At 35.3% G+C, this 14,092-nt stretch overlaps 1 protein-coding gene across 1 annotated transcript in view; it reads left to right on the top strand.

Moving 5' to 3' along the window:
- Nucleotides 1-14,092, top strand: part of LOC136035996 (dynein axonemal heavy chain 5-like) — a 261,598-nt gene that overhangs the window by 56,957 nt on the left and 190,549 nt on the right. Inside the window, exons 8-11 of the mRNA XM_065717914.1 lie at nt 1,891-2,055; nt 5,347-5,499; nt 7,097-7,304; nt 8,494-8,655. Coding sequence (XP_065573986.1) covers nt 1,891-2,055; nt 5,347-5,499; nt 7,097-7,304; nt 8,494-8,655 — 688 coding nt within the window. The remainder of the gene's footprint in view (nt 1-1,890; nt 2,056-5,346; nt 5,500-7,096; nt 7,305-8,493; nt 8,656-14,092) is intronic.

Below are 14,092 nucleotides of genomic sequence, written 5' to 3'. Positions count from 1 at the left end.
AAGACTGAGAGGTTAGAGATGTCGGTATCATTTATTGTTTTTATTTTTAATTATTTTCATTTTTCGCTAACAAACATTGGCTCCCTTAAGACCTTTTTCCATATCTTCGTCATTTTTTGTCATTAAAGTGTCGTTTTATGTCATTAAAACTTCGACAATAGAATCGTTGAGTTGTAATATATGTGTGCTCTCTCAAGAGCATTTTCCATTACTCTGTCATGAAAATGGTGTTTTCCGTCAGTAACATGATGGCATTAGAATTTCTTGCTGATAAATATTGGCTCCTACAAAGGCGTTTTCCTGTAAGCTTTGTCTCCAGTATGGCTTTCCCTGTAGCCAAAAGCAATCATTAGTAATACGATTGCTACTACTAGCAACTCACCCCAGCACAAGGCCGCCTGAGGTCAACACAGTTATGCACGCTCCTCTTCCCTCCTAAATTTATTCAAAGCCTCTCTCTTTACACCCTCCAACTAATTTCCCATTTCTCTTAAATCTTTCTGTATATCATCCACCCAGCCAACTGCGGACGATCTGGTTTCCGTTTAGCCCTAGACAGTTGGCCGGAGAGGACAATCTTCGGCCATCTATCATCCTTCATCCACAGAACGTGCCTTAGCCATCCCAACCTTTTCCTCATTATATCTTAAGAAAGTGGAATTGGGCCACACTTTTCTAATAGCCTACTGTTTGAAATACGGTCAGTAAGCCGGGCACCCAGATTAATCCAAAGGCAATTTCTCTGGAAACCATCTATAAAATTTTTGTCCGTTTTCAGAGCGCTCATCCTTCAGTACCATATTTGACCTAATCTTGGTTCGCAGACTTATCTTTGTCTTCTTCCAAACTTTTATTCAACTCTGATAAAATACCCTTAGCCTTGATGATTTTATTAAGATGACGACTATAATTTCCTTGGGTCGAGATTATAGACTCGCCAGAACAAATAAACAAACCTAATGATTTTGACGTGTTAATGCACACCATTCGTAGCCATCATATATCTTCAAAAACTTTGTCACCTGCAAAAAAGACATCAGTCCTGTTGAGACCAATGGGTACCAAAAGTTTATTACAAATTAATAATATATTCCTAATACCACAAACACTTGACCAGAAAAGCATCCCAAATAATATGCCCTCGTGCTGTAACTCAAAGGATGTTTCTCTCTATTCGCCTTGTTGAGCCGGTATGCTATAATTGATTACCAAATACGCTAAAAGAAGAATATGCAGTTAAGATGCCTGAGGGCTTTTCATAGGAGTAGGCTGAAATCTCTGTTTTGGCGAGTATATTATTTCTTGGCATTTTTTTTTTTTTTTGAGTGGTATCACATTTATATTTTTGTGTGTTTGTGTGTGTTTTAGAGGTTGCTAGTGGGAAAAATCCTGAAATCCTGAGGACAGGGGTTCGAGTCCTGGTGTAGCTGGCTATTAGGCTTGTAACGGAATCAATGGTGTGACTCTGTAAACTCAGCTAGAGTAGGTCCGGCTTTAAATGGGTACCTGAAGAAATCTGAGCGAAAAACACGAGAAGCATAGGGTCATTTGCCCCCCTCCCCCAACCAAGCATTGTACTCCTGGCGGAAGATAAAAATCATTAGATCGGTACCTAGCATACGAAAAAGTTTTTAATGAGAAGCCGGTATTTTTTTTAAAATGTTTTATTAAGTTACTTTAGGTTGATTTATGCAATTTCTTCACTTTTTTCTTTAATTTTTTGTTCTACTTTCTTTTTCATATTTTTTTTGTTGATTTGCCGCAATAGTTTGTTTATACTAAGGTTTTTGTAGGGTGAGTAGTCTAAACAACTTAGACATTTTATGTATTCGTTTGTTTTAAGGAAATTAAACCCTGAATAATTTAAACAAAAAGAAAATCATTTTACAGGTATAATGCACCATTTCGTGACAAGATACAACACTGGGTAAGCGATCTAAGTCAAACAAATGAAGTTCTTGAGAGATGGCTGTTCGTTCAAAATCTGTGGGTTTATTTAGAAGCTGTTTTTGTTGGAGGTGATATTGCTCGACAGCTTCCCAGAGAGGCAGAGAGGTGAGGTGACTTTACACCTGTCATTATCATCTACTTAATGCTATGAGTTGTTAAGAAGATTGAAATTGATTAGCATGATGCTTTGGTTTCTTTGGTTTTGGGCAAAGGAAAATGACAGAAACCGACTCTTTTCAGTAGCTTAATCTATGTCGTTGCTTTAGAAGGGAAATGTTCTTTTCATTCCTGTTCAAATGAGCCATATCTTAATAATATGTAACCTCTGGTTCGTTGCGGCCTCCATCCCCCTGGAGAAAGAGAAAAGGGAGACACACAAATACTACCAATGCGCAAGTATGTTTTTTTGCTGTTCCTGTGCAAAGTGTGAAGGCATGTAAAGCCTTAAGTAAAGGGCTTTTGACATTGGCAATTACAACCGTGTAGCTTTATTTCAGTTTGGCTTCGTTTATTTGCGTTTCAGGCTGTTTTCAGGGGGTCTGATATAGCCAAAATATTTACTTAAGTAGTATTATAATCCTTTCTTCAGAAAATTCCTCATTTAAATTTTATGTTTTGTCGTATTTTTTCGTTAGTAATTCCTTGCTGAATTTTGAAACGAAATTTTGTAACCAAGTGATTTACCTATTTTTTTAAGTCTTTAAAGTGTATAAAAAAAACTTTTGCTACTGGATTAATCCCCAATTAAAGGTTATTTAAATCAAGCATTTGGTTTAAAATAATCGTTTATATTATTTGTTTTATAGCATGCTTACTGCTATAAATATACATATTCCAGGATGCTCCAGCTCGCTTAAATTGCTGCTAAATGTGAATTTTCCAGTTTATTATTTGATTGATTTTCTCTTTTTTTAACGGTTGGAAGTAAAACAAAGAGGCTATGAGGCAATAAAGTTTTCAAAATTTGCATGAGGTTTTTGTCACCTGTGAAACATGTAATTTTGCGACAAGCCTACAGTTCTGAATTACAAAGAGACGACAAACTGATCTATTAATTTTTTATCTATCCTTTAACAAAGTCAAGGTTATGGTCTGAGCTTGCTTAAAACATAGGTCGAATCACCCAATTTAGCATGTTTTTAACGTATTTTATACCTAAATATTAGAAGCTACAGTGATGACTGTTGTCAAATATGGCTCTGAAGCATGGGCGCTTTGAAAAGCAGATGAAGAGGTGCTATACGTTTTCCAGAGAAATTGCCTACGGATTGTTCTGGGTACCCGGATGACTAATTGCATTTCAAACAGTAGACTGTACGAAAAACATGGATTGCTTTCTAGTGCTATAATGAAAGAATGGTTAAGATAGCTAGTCCATGCTATGCAGATGAAGAATGACAGATTGCCGAAGACTGTCCTTTTTGTTTTAGATGTTTTCCAGAGAAATTGTCTACGGGTTGTTCTGGGTACCCAGATGACTGACTACATTTCAAACAGCAGGCTGTACGAAAAATATGGATTGCTTTCTAGTGTTGTAATGAAAGAAAGGTTGAGATGGCTAGGGCATGTTGTGCGGATGAAGGATGACATATTGCTGAAGATTATGCTTTTTGCCAACCATCTAGGGCTAAGCAGAAAGCAGGTCGTCCTCGTGTAGAGTGGGAGGACATTACAAAGAAAAATTTAAAAGAAATGCGAACTTCCTGGGAGGGTTTAAAAAGGGAGGCAAGAAATTTATAGGGATGGAGAAGGAGCGTGTGTAGCTATTTGGCCTCGATTGGCTTGGTGTTGCGGTGAGTTGTATAGTAGTAGTTTTGCAGTATGAAGCTGTGTCTTCTACCAAATAATATAAAACTCCGCCATTCGTTGAAACATTAATTAATTCTTTGATTGATTAATTATTAATTCGTTAATAGTTAATTCTTTGGAGCTACACAAACATAGCATATAAAACTTGCAGAGGGACCATACCACAAGATTTGTCGCTTTTCTGATAAGAAACGTCCGTTTTTCAAACATATATATATTTATATATATAAAAATAAGTTGTCTGTGTGTGTGTGTGTCTGTCGAGTGACGTCATGTTTGTGTGTCGACTGACGTCATGTTTTTGACTGACGAAATTACAGACCGGGACATCGGGACATAAATGACGACCGGGACACCGGCACATAGGGAATATAAATGACGACCGGGACACTCAAAGAGAAAGCGACCGGGACACAAGGAATGTTCGATTAGCAATCACCATCAACAAAGCACCGGGATACAAATGACGACCGGGACACAGGGAGCATAAATGACGACCAGGACATAAGTAAAAAAAAACTAAAAAAACTAAAAAAAAGGTAAAAACTACAAAAAAACTAAAAAGAAAAAAAACTAAAAACTAATAAAAAAACTAAAAAAGCTAAAAAACTAAAAAAGAAAAAAAAGAAAAAAAGGAAAAAAATGAAAAATAAAGGAGAAAAACAAAACTAAAAAAAATAAAAATAAAAAAAAAACTAAAAAAAAAGAAACCGGGACATCGGGATACAAATGACGATCGGGACACAGGGAATATAAATGACGACCGGGACACAGGGACACAACTACAACGGGGACGCCGGGGGGCACAGGGGGATATATAAATGACGACGGGGACACAGGGAATGTTCGATTAGCAATCACCATCAACAAAGCTCAAGGGCAATCATTAGAATCATGAGGTATAACTGAAAAAACTAAAAAAAAGGTAAAAAACTATAAACTAAAAAAAGATCAATTCAAAAACGAATGTATATACAGACCGGGACACCGGGACACAAATGACGACCGGGATACCGGGACACAAGGAATATAAATGACACCCGGGACACTCAAAGAGAAATCACAGACTGGGACACCGGGACACAAATGACGACCGGGACACAGGGAATATAAATGACGACCGGGACACAGGGACACAACTACAACGGGGACGCCGGGGGGCACAGGGGAATATATAAATGACGACGGCAACACAGGGAATGGTCGATTAGCAATCACCATCAACAAAGCTCAAGGGCAATCATTAGAATCATGAGGTATAGATCTGAATACGGATTGTTTTCCCATGGACCATTATATGTTGCATGTTCAAGAGTCGGTAAACCTGACAATCTATTTATATGCACAGACAATGGGACAGCAAAGAATGTTGTATATTCGCAAGTTTTACGTAGTTAAAAACATATATATATATATATATATATATATATATATATATATATATATATATATATATATATATATATATATATATATATATATATATATATATATATTAGTTTGCATATGAACTCGTTTATATTTTATATTTTGGGTTAATGTAATTTTAATTTTTGGAACTGAAATAAATTGTGGCGTTTTTTTTAGATTTCAAGCGATTGATGCCAGTTGGCAAGAAGTAATGGGAAGAGCCCATAAGAACCCTAATACAATTAACTGTTGTGTCGGTGAGAACTTTTTAATCAAAGAGCTCCCTCGGCTGCAAGAGGAGCTAGAGCTGTGTCAAAAGTCATTGGCCGGGTAAGAATTTTTCTCCTTTTATCATGTAATCAAGAAAGATGCCATTGTCTTTGTCCGACTCTTAAAAACGTACAAAAGATGTCAAAAAATAGATTTATATTTGGTTTTTTAATTTTTCTGTATAATAGCCCCCTGAAAAAATAGCCCCCAACAAAAATCCTATAGATGCCTTTGAGCAACAGAATAAAGCATAACAATAAAGAAAGTTCCAATTCATTTAACGAGCAGCGTAAAAGGTTTTATAACTTACCGTTTACGAACGATCTTTATTATTGTAAAAAGTAGATCAATAAATAAATTGAAATAAAAACAAAATAAGAAAACAACATGTCAACAATTGAAGCATACAGTGTGGATCATTTCTATCGCTTACTATTTAAGAATGAATACCACTAGTTTAAACGGTAGTAGAATATACAAATTGTAACAAAAACGAACTTTAAACCCTTGTAATCAAGGTCGTTTCCAGGATTTTTTTCCAGAACGGCTTACAAAAGGATTCTCGTAGTGGGGGACACCACGAAACAAAATTACATCAGAAATTTGTTTATATTCATTTTTGTTACTTCTTACGAGTCGGAAAATATTTTGGGAGGGGGTTTCAAACCACCCCTCCCCCCTGGATATGGTCTTGCTTGTAATGTGTGAAATAATCATTTTTATTGCTTACCATTTAATGAACACTGCTAACGAACACTGCCTATGTACATCTAAAAAAAGGGACTGAAACGCAATCTCATATATATAGAACGCAATCTCATATATAAGAAATTAGTGAATTATACTATATCTTTAATATTATTTTTAAAACTTTTGAAGCCTAAGGCATTATTCCATTACAGAAGTCGGACAGCAAAGTTTTTAGAACTCGACGCTAAATCTTGTCAATATACCATTTTATCGGTTTAAAAAATCATATGCCTTGTCTTGATTGATATCATTCACCCTGCTGGCAGCAGAGACGGCTTCGACTGGACAGCCAATCATAGCTGTCAGAAAATTCGAAGGCTCTCCAGTTATATTGACTATCCAATCATAGCTTCCGGTTCAAAACTGGTCTGCCTAAGAAAAATGCTGGTTGCAGGGTAAATGATGTAGATAAAGACGAGGCTTTAGCTGTAGATATGTTTGTGTGGTCTGTTGTTTCGGGCAGGATGTTATATAAGTTTCATCAAACTAAAAGATATTGACTTGAGCTGCAGATGTAAATTTCTGATCATTTGATCTTTTTTTAGAAGTTGAGAGAAAAGATGTTTTACAGTAGGGATAGGTGAAGAAAAGTGTAAATTTTAATCCTTTTAAATAACTATTGACTTATAAGTCATTCGAAGCCTTCCGTTTGTGCACCCTGTTCCATTTCCTGAAAACTAAAATACCATAAAACTAAAATTACGAACTGTAAAACTAAAAATTTTAATTCGAGACAAATTTAAGATTCTGAAAAACGTAACCTAAAAACTACTCCTTCAGGGCAGTTGAATATATCTAACCTCCTTTCAGTCTGAAATACTGGGTGATAGTACAATTTTTATCCGAAGATAAAAAAATTCATTTAAATCCTTTAACATTTTTCTTTCATTCAAATTTCTACTTTTAGCTACCTGGAGAAGAAACGTCTCATATTTCCACGTTTCTTTTTCGTGTCCGATCCAGCTCTTCTTGAGATTCTCGGGCAAGCAAGTGACTCACACACTATACAGTGCCATCTACTATCAATTTTCGACAACACAGCCTCAGTCCGTTTCCATGAACAGGAATATAATAAGATAATGGCCATTATGTCGTCGGAAGGTGAAGTTATTAACGTAAGTGCTTTATTTGTCTAGCTTCTTATTTTAAAATAAAACCAGCCTTCAATTTTGGTAAGTTCTATAACGTAATTAAAAATATATTTTGTATTAATCTTATTTGGTTATAACAGACTAATAAAACCAATAAAAGGCAGAGCTATTTTTTCTTTGGCTCAGAACCAATCATAGAAAGCAACGGAAAGTAGAAAAAGGAAAAGAAGATATCGAAAAGAGATTTGAATCCCATCCATGTCTTCTTATAGTAATACAATAACAGAAAATGAAGACTATCTTAACAGTGAAAGCAGCTCAATTTTGCCCAAGCTAACAGACAAACGGGACCCAACTAATGGTCCAGCCTCAGCCTTGGCTCATATTTATGATGGCTTCTTCCAACAAAGAGAATTGATTGTCCCTTAAACTAACGGGAAAAAATTTGGAACAGAATTTTTCAGAATTTTCAGACATCCTTAAAACACATTCAGGCTTGTGTTTTTCACAAGGTTACCAACATCTCTTTCCCCACAGGGGGTTTTAGAGGACGGGGTTGAGGAGGATTCGCCCTGCTTGCAGAAATCTTGAAGCTCAAATTGAAAATTGAAGAGGCCAGAACCACCAGTGCATTTCCCTAGGGGATAGCCCATGCCCATTTACATTCTGGATATGGCTTCCCTCTTGCCTCCTCCCCCCAATTAAAATGCCGCAGCTACACCTCTGTCTAAAGCAACACTTTATGGTTTTTGAAATAGCTATTGGCTGACTGACATCTTCTTACACTAGATAAAGTCCTATAATCGGTAGAAATGCTGGAGGTTTATAACGTCTTAAGGACAAAAATTATCACTTTAAGGTTTTACTATGAATGAGAAGAACAGCGATCAAATGGACATCTGGCTTAATGTTGGACTTGGTTCATTCGTTTTAGATGTATAATAAACTTTTTTTTAGAAAGATTATTTTCGCAATGACTAAAATATTTTTTCTCATATATCTGTTTTCACGCTTAAGATTTTGTAATGCTGTGTTTTCTACTTTAGCGCTTCATTAAATGTAAGCTAATGATTGTTCCTCCACGAAAGCCTTTATTTTTAGACTCTTCGGCTTTGATTTCTAATTTTATGTTCTTGCTTTGCTGTTCATTAGATTCTTGCTTGATCTTTAAATTTATTTAATACTTGTTAATGTATATTTGTTCTTTTTACAGCTTGAGCAGCCTGTTGTAGCTGAAGGTAGCGTTGAAGCGTGGCTGAATAGGCTCCTTCAAGAGGCACAGAGGTCTTTGCACGGAATAATTCGAATGGCCAGTCAAGCCCTACTCAGCCCTGACTTTAAACTACTTGAATTTCTTAGTTCTTTCCCCGCTCAGGTAGGCCTTTTGTTAAAGATATTAGAAGTAATTAACACCATTTTTTATATTCTCAAAAGATAGAATTGTCTATGGGGCCGTGTTTTCGTTAAAAAAAAGGAATAAGCAACATAGTGAAAATGAACTTACATCATCTGCTATATCATCATTGTGATGATCGCATCATCAGTTTGCGCGTGTATGAGTTACACGTATATATTCCTGTGAATTATTCAGCTCAACAGAGACCTAACCGAATGAATGTTCCTGATAATATGAAAACACTATCCAAATAGATCATTCAACCACAGGCAAAAAATGAGTGCATAATATTTTGTGAGAATTGGAGGAAGAGGTTTTGCTCTCTTTCTCTAGAAACAAAATTCTAAACACTCCCTCCCTGGACAAAAAAAAATGTTCTTTAACATTTTCAACTTGATTCCAAGCCGTTAGACAAAACAGGACGCACTTACAAAACTAAACACTACAAAGTTTATTTAAAAGAAACCTTTTGACTTCTGATTAGAAATACTGATTGTATGCAATCTCTGTAACAACTAACACTCGCTTGGCATCAGGCTTTAGGCATAAGAAAATAGCACATACTCTCTTGTGACGATCGGAAACCAACTCACTTTGATTGTAATTGTGCCCCGAAAAATTACGAGCTTGGGTTACCCGTAGTATAGCATTAAGTGATGTGTTTTAGATAAGTGATTTGCTGGAACTTACGGGCATTTACCAATTATATAAATAAAGATTTTTAGGTAAGTATTTTTTGTCTTCTTCTGTTATGGACCTTTCGTATTCCCCATTGATTTTTTTTCTCACTGATTGCCTATTAATTTTTCCTAGGTCATGTTTCATAATATGAATACCGTGGGAAGCATTACTCTTAAGGTGCGACGAATTATTAGTAGTATGCGGTCTATCTGTACAATCAGAGCCCTATTGTGGTTTGCTATTGGAGTTACAAAACCCAAGTATCCCCTCCATCTGTACAAGCAGAGCCCTATCCTAATGTAATATCGGATTTGCTAGTCCCTCGTATCCAGCTAAAAACTTCTAAGGAGAGTCTTAGCATCTTCTGAAAAAAATATATTCTTGGTGAAGCCATTCAATTGACACAAATGGGTCCATAGGCTTATCGCAATTTCCGGTTGATAAGGAAATTTCTGGAACCACTATTATCTGAGTCTCGCTTGCCAAGTATGTTACTCAATAAATAAGTGAGTTTGAAGTGAAACGATGTAAAGTAAACGAAGTTTTGATATGGATTTTAATTTACAATTGGCAGAAATCCTTTTGTACTAAAATGGTATTGAGCCAATTATTTATTATTGATAATTGATTATAACTACAACCGGCCAGGTATCATTTTGTAATGTAATGCCCCTGAGCACATCGGTTTTTCATTACTGGGCTTGCGTATGAGTTTCGGTCACCACCAGTGGCTCCCCAGCACCCCCACAATGGCTCTGATTCCCCCTCCAGGGCCCCAAGTCTCCTCCAGGGCCCTAATACCACCCCACCCCCAACTCTTTGCCCCCAACCATTTCATTTTTTTTAATTTTTTTCAACTTTTTTCCTCCTAAGAAAATTAATGTATTGTTGCTGGGACGATGGCCAACTGATGTTAAGCGTCGCAATATCATAATAAGTTATATGCGCAATCGATTTCCTCAGTTGGAGTTGGATATTTGGTAATTACTATCAGTGATTTGTTTCTGGCCACCAGTTTCCAGTATCATTCCAAGAATAAGCAAACCGGTTTCTGAATATTTTGAGAGTTTCGAGAATGATGCGGTATCTGGTATTGCATAATCATTCATATTGTCGGTGAAACATTACAATGAATACAAGAGGGCCCATATCATGATTTCCGAGAATTTGTTGGCAAGCTAACGAGAATTTGAAGAATGATACGTCATCTGAAATTGTGTAATCATTCATATTCTTGAAACAATACAATGAGCACAAGCGGGCCCATATCCCGATTTCCGTAAATTCCTTTGCATGTTTTTGGGAATTTCAAGAATGATGCGTTTTGGAGATTGCGTAACCGTTCATGTTGTCGGTGAAACAATAAAATACGTTCCATGACAGTCCCCACATCCGGTCCTTTGAGATAGCAGCTGAGCCGACAATATTTTTAGCTTCTAAGCAGTTTTCATTGATTTTTTGAAATTCATGTCTAATGTATGAATCGAATATGAGACATTTTATTTCCTATGGTAAAAGATTAACATGTTACTTGGCAAGTCATTGATGAAATTATTTTGTTATAAATACATTATAGGCAATCAATCTATTGTTTATTCGAAGCTCGGCAAATAGTTTTAAGCGTCACTACATCGTAACAAGTCATTTGCGCAATCGACTTCTCATTTGGATATAGGGTAAATGCAATAAGTGATTTTTTACCAATAACTTTTTGATTTCATTCCTAAAATATGCATAACACGTTGATTTGAGATGCTTGCTGGACAGACATGTTCTTTTGATGGTTAATGAAACTTATTTTGATCTCCGAAAATTGTAACGACTACAACCGGTTAGGTATCATTTTTGTAATGTAATGCGTTTGAGCACTGATTATTGATTATTGGTAATTGATTAATGACTTTTTTAAATGAATTATCGATTATTGACTTTCGATTATTTATTATCGATATTTATTGTTGATTTTTTTTCGAACCTAGAACTTTTGGGACTTTTGAACTTAAATGATTTTAAATGCTAGAAAGGAGCTTCATCAAGGTATGCACCTTGAGTATCAAAACTAATGAAAAAGTACTAAAAACTTTGCTGCTTGGTAAATTCTAAGTCTTTTAATTTCTGAGAGAGAAAACATTTACTATTAAACCAAAACAAAAACAGTAATAACAGCCACCCCGAAAAGCGAAAACCTAATCTTCCCAGAAGATCGAGTGTCATAATTGTGTATCATAGTTCTCAAATTAACTAAATTGTCAAAACATGAAGTACTTGTACCTTGATGTAGCCTAGAAATAAACAAAAGTGTATATAACTCTCGTAGTCCATAGGCTGCTAGTTAATAACTTAAAATTACTTAATTGACTACTGAATATAAAAAATCAAATAATAAAAACGAGATTTCCATAGAAGCAACTAAGCTTCTTGGTAAATCCAAGTCAGTTAATTGGTTACTGAGTATCAACAATCAATAAAAACACTTTTGCATAGAACATGCTCAGCTACTTATTAAATTGTAAGTTATTTTATTGGTGACTGCGCATCAAAATTTAAATAAAAAGTACTTTTGCAAAGAACAAACTTGGCTACTTGGTAATATCCAAATCTTTTAATTGGTAACTGAGTATCAAAAACTAATAAAAACATACTTTTGTATAGAACAAACTCAGCTACTTGGTAAATTCTGACCCTTTTAATTGGTGACTGAGTATCAAAAACTAATAAAAAGCACTTTTTCATAGAACAAACTCAGCTACTCGGTAAATTCCAAGTCTTTTAATTAGTGATTGGGTATGCAAAAATAATAAAAAAGCACTTTTTACTACAAACAAACTCAGCTACCTTGTAAATTCAAGGTCTTTTAATTTGTGTCTTAGTATCAAAAATTTATAAAAAAAAACACTTTTTTATAGAACAAACTCAGCTAATGGGGAAAGTTCAAATCTTTTAATTGATGACTGAGTATAAAAAATTAATCAAAAACACTTTTGCATAAAAAAAGCTCAGCTACTCGGTAAATTCCAAGTGTTTTAAACAAACCAATTAATTGGAGAATTCCAAGTATTTTAGTTGGTAATGGAGTATCAAACATTAATAAAAAATCACTTTTGCATATAAAAAACCCAGCTATATTTTAAAATTCCAAGTATTTTAATTTGTGTCTGGTGACTGGTAAAAATTAATTGTTGACTGGTCAAGTATCAAGAACTAATAAAAAAAACACTTTAGCATAGAGCAGACTCAGCTACTCTGTACATTCTAGGTTTAAAAATTATTGACTGAGTATCAACAATTTTTAAAAAAATTAAATAAAAAAAAAACAAGTTTTTTTAACTGAAAGTAAGGAGCGACATTAAAACTTAAAACGACCAGAAATTACTTCGTATATGAAAGAGGCTGCTTCCTCATCAACGCCCCGCTCTTTACGCTAAAGTTTGACTCTTTCTCTCAATTCTTCTTTTTAAAACAGTAAAAAACTTTAGCGTAAAGAGCGGGGCGTTGATGAGGAAGCAGCCTCTTTCATATACGAAGTAATTTCTGGTCGTTTTAAGTTTTAATGTCGCTCCTTACTTTCAGTTAAAAAAACTTGTTTTTTTATTTATTTTCTGAACGTTTTTGAATCAATGCATGTTTTGATTTTGGCTCTCAGCAGAGGAATAATTAAAACAAAATTTGCATTTTTTTTTTTTTTGGCTAAATGGCTTTCTCATAATTTTGATCGAATGATTTTGAGAAAAAAAGAGCGGGGGAGGAAGCCTAGTTGCCCTCCGATTTTTTGGTTAATTAAAAAGGCTACTAGAATTTTTAATTTTTTACGAATTTCTTTATTAGTAAAGATTTACGTAACTTATAAATTAGCTTACGGAAAGAACTTTTGTATTCTCATATTTTTATTACATATATGAGGGGGTTCACCCCCTTGTCAGATCCTCGCTCTTTACACTAAAGCTTAATTTTTGTCCAATTCATTAAGAATGACCCCAGAATCACAAAAGCCGTAGAATAAATAGTTGAAATTACTAAAAATACTTTAGCGTAAAGAGCGAGGTATTAGGAGGAGGGGAGCCCCTCAAATGGGTAATAATTTCTGTTTGTTTTAAGTTTTAATGCTGCTCCTTACTTCCAGCTGAAAGAACTTTTTCATATTTATTTTTTCATTGTTTTTTTTAAAATAATTCTAGTAAATCCTGCGCTCCCTTCATGGAGATTTTCTTCCCCCATGCCAAATTATCGATGGAAAGTTCCCCCAGCATATCCCCCTCTTCTGAACCCCTCCCCCAACCAAAAAATCCTCCTGAAAACGCCTGTACACTTCCCAATAACCATTACTATATGTAAGCACTGGTCAAAGTTTGTAACTTGTTGCCCCTCCCACGGGGACTGTGGGGGAGTAAGTCGTCCCCAAAGACATAGTTATAAGGTTTTTCGACTACGCTGAATAAAAATGGTTATCTCAGAATTTTGATCCGTCGACTTTGGTAAAATAATTAGCGTGGGAGGGGGCCTAGTTGCCCTCCAATTTTTTTGGTCACTTAAAAAGGGCACTAGAACTTTTCATTTCCGTTAGAATGAGCCCTCTTGCAACATTCTAGGACAACTGGGTCGATACGATGACCCCTGGGGAAAAAAACAAATAAACACGCATCCGTGATCTGCCTTCTGGCAAAAAATACAAAATTCCGCATTTTTGTAGATAGGAGCTTGAAACTTCTATAGTAGGTTCTCTGATACGCTGAATCTG

Source organism: Artemia franciscana, chromosome 15, assembly GCF_032884065.1.
Source record: "Artemia franciscana chromosome 15, ASM3288406v1, whole genome shotgun sequence".
NCBI lineage: Eukaryota > Metazoa > Arthropoda > Branchiopoda > Anostraca > Artemiidae > Artemia > Artemia franciscana.
The sequence above is the reverse complement of the archived record's forward strand: the minus strand, read 5'-3'. Positions and strand labels throughout refer to the sequence as shown.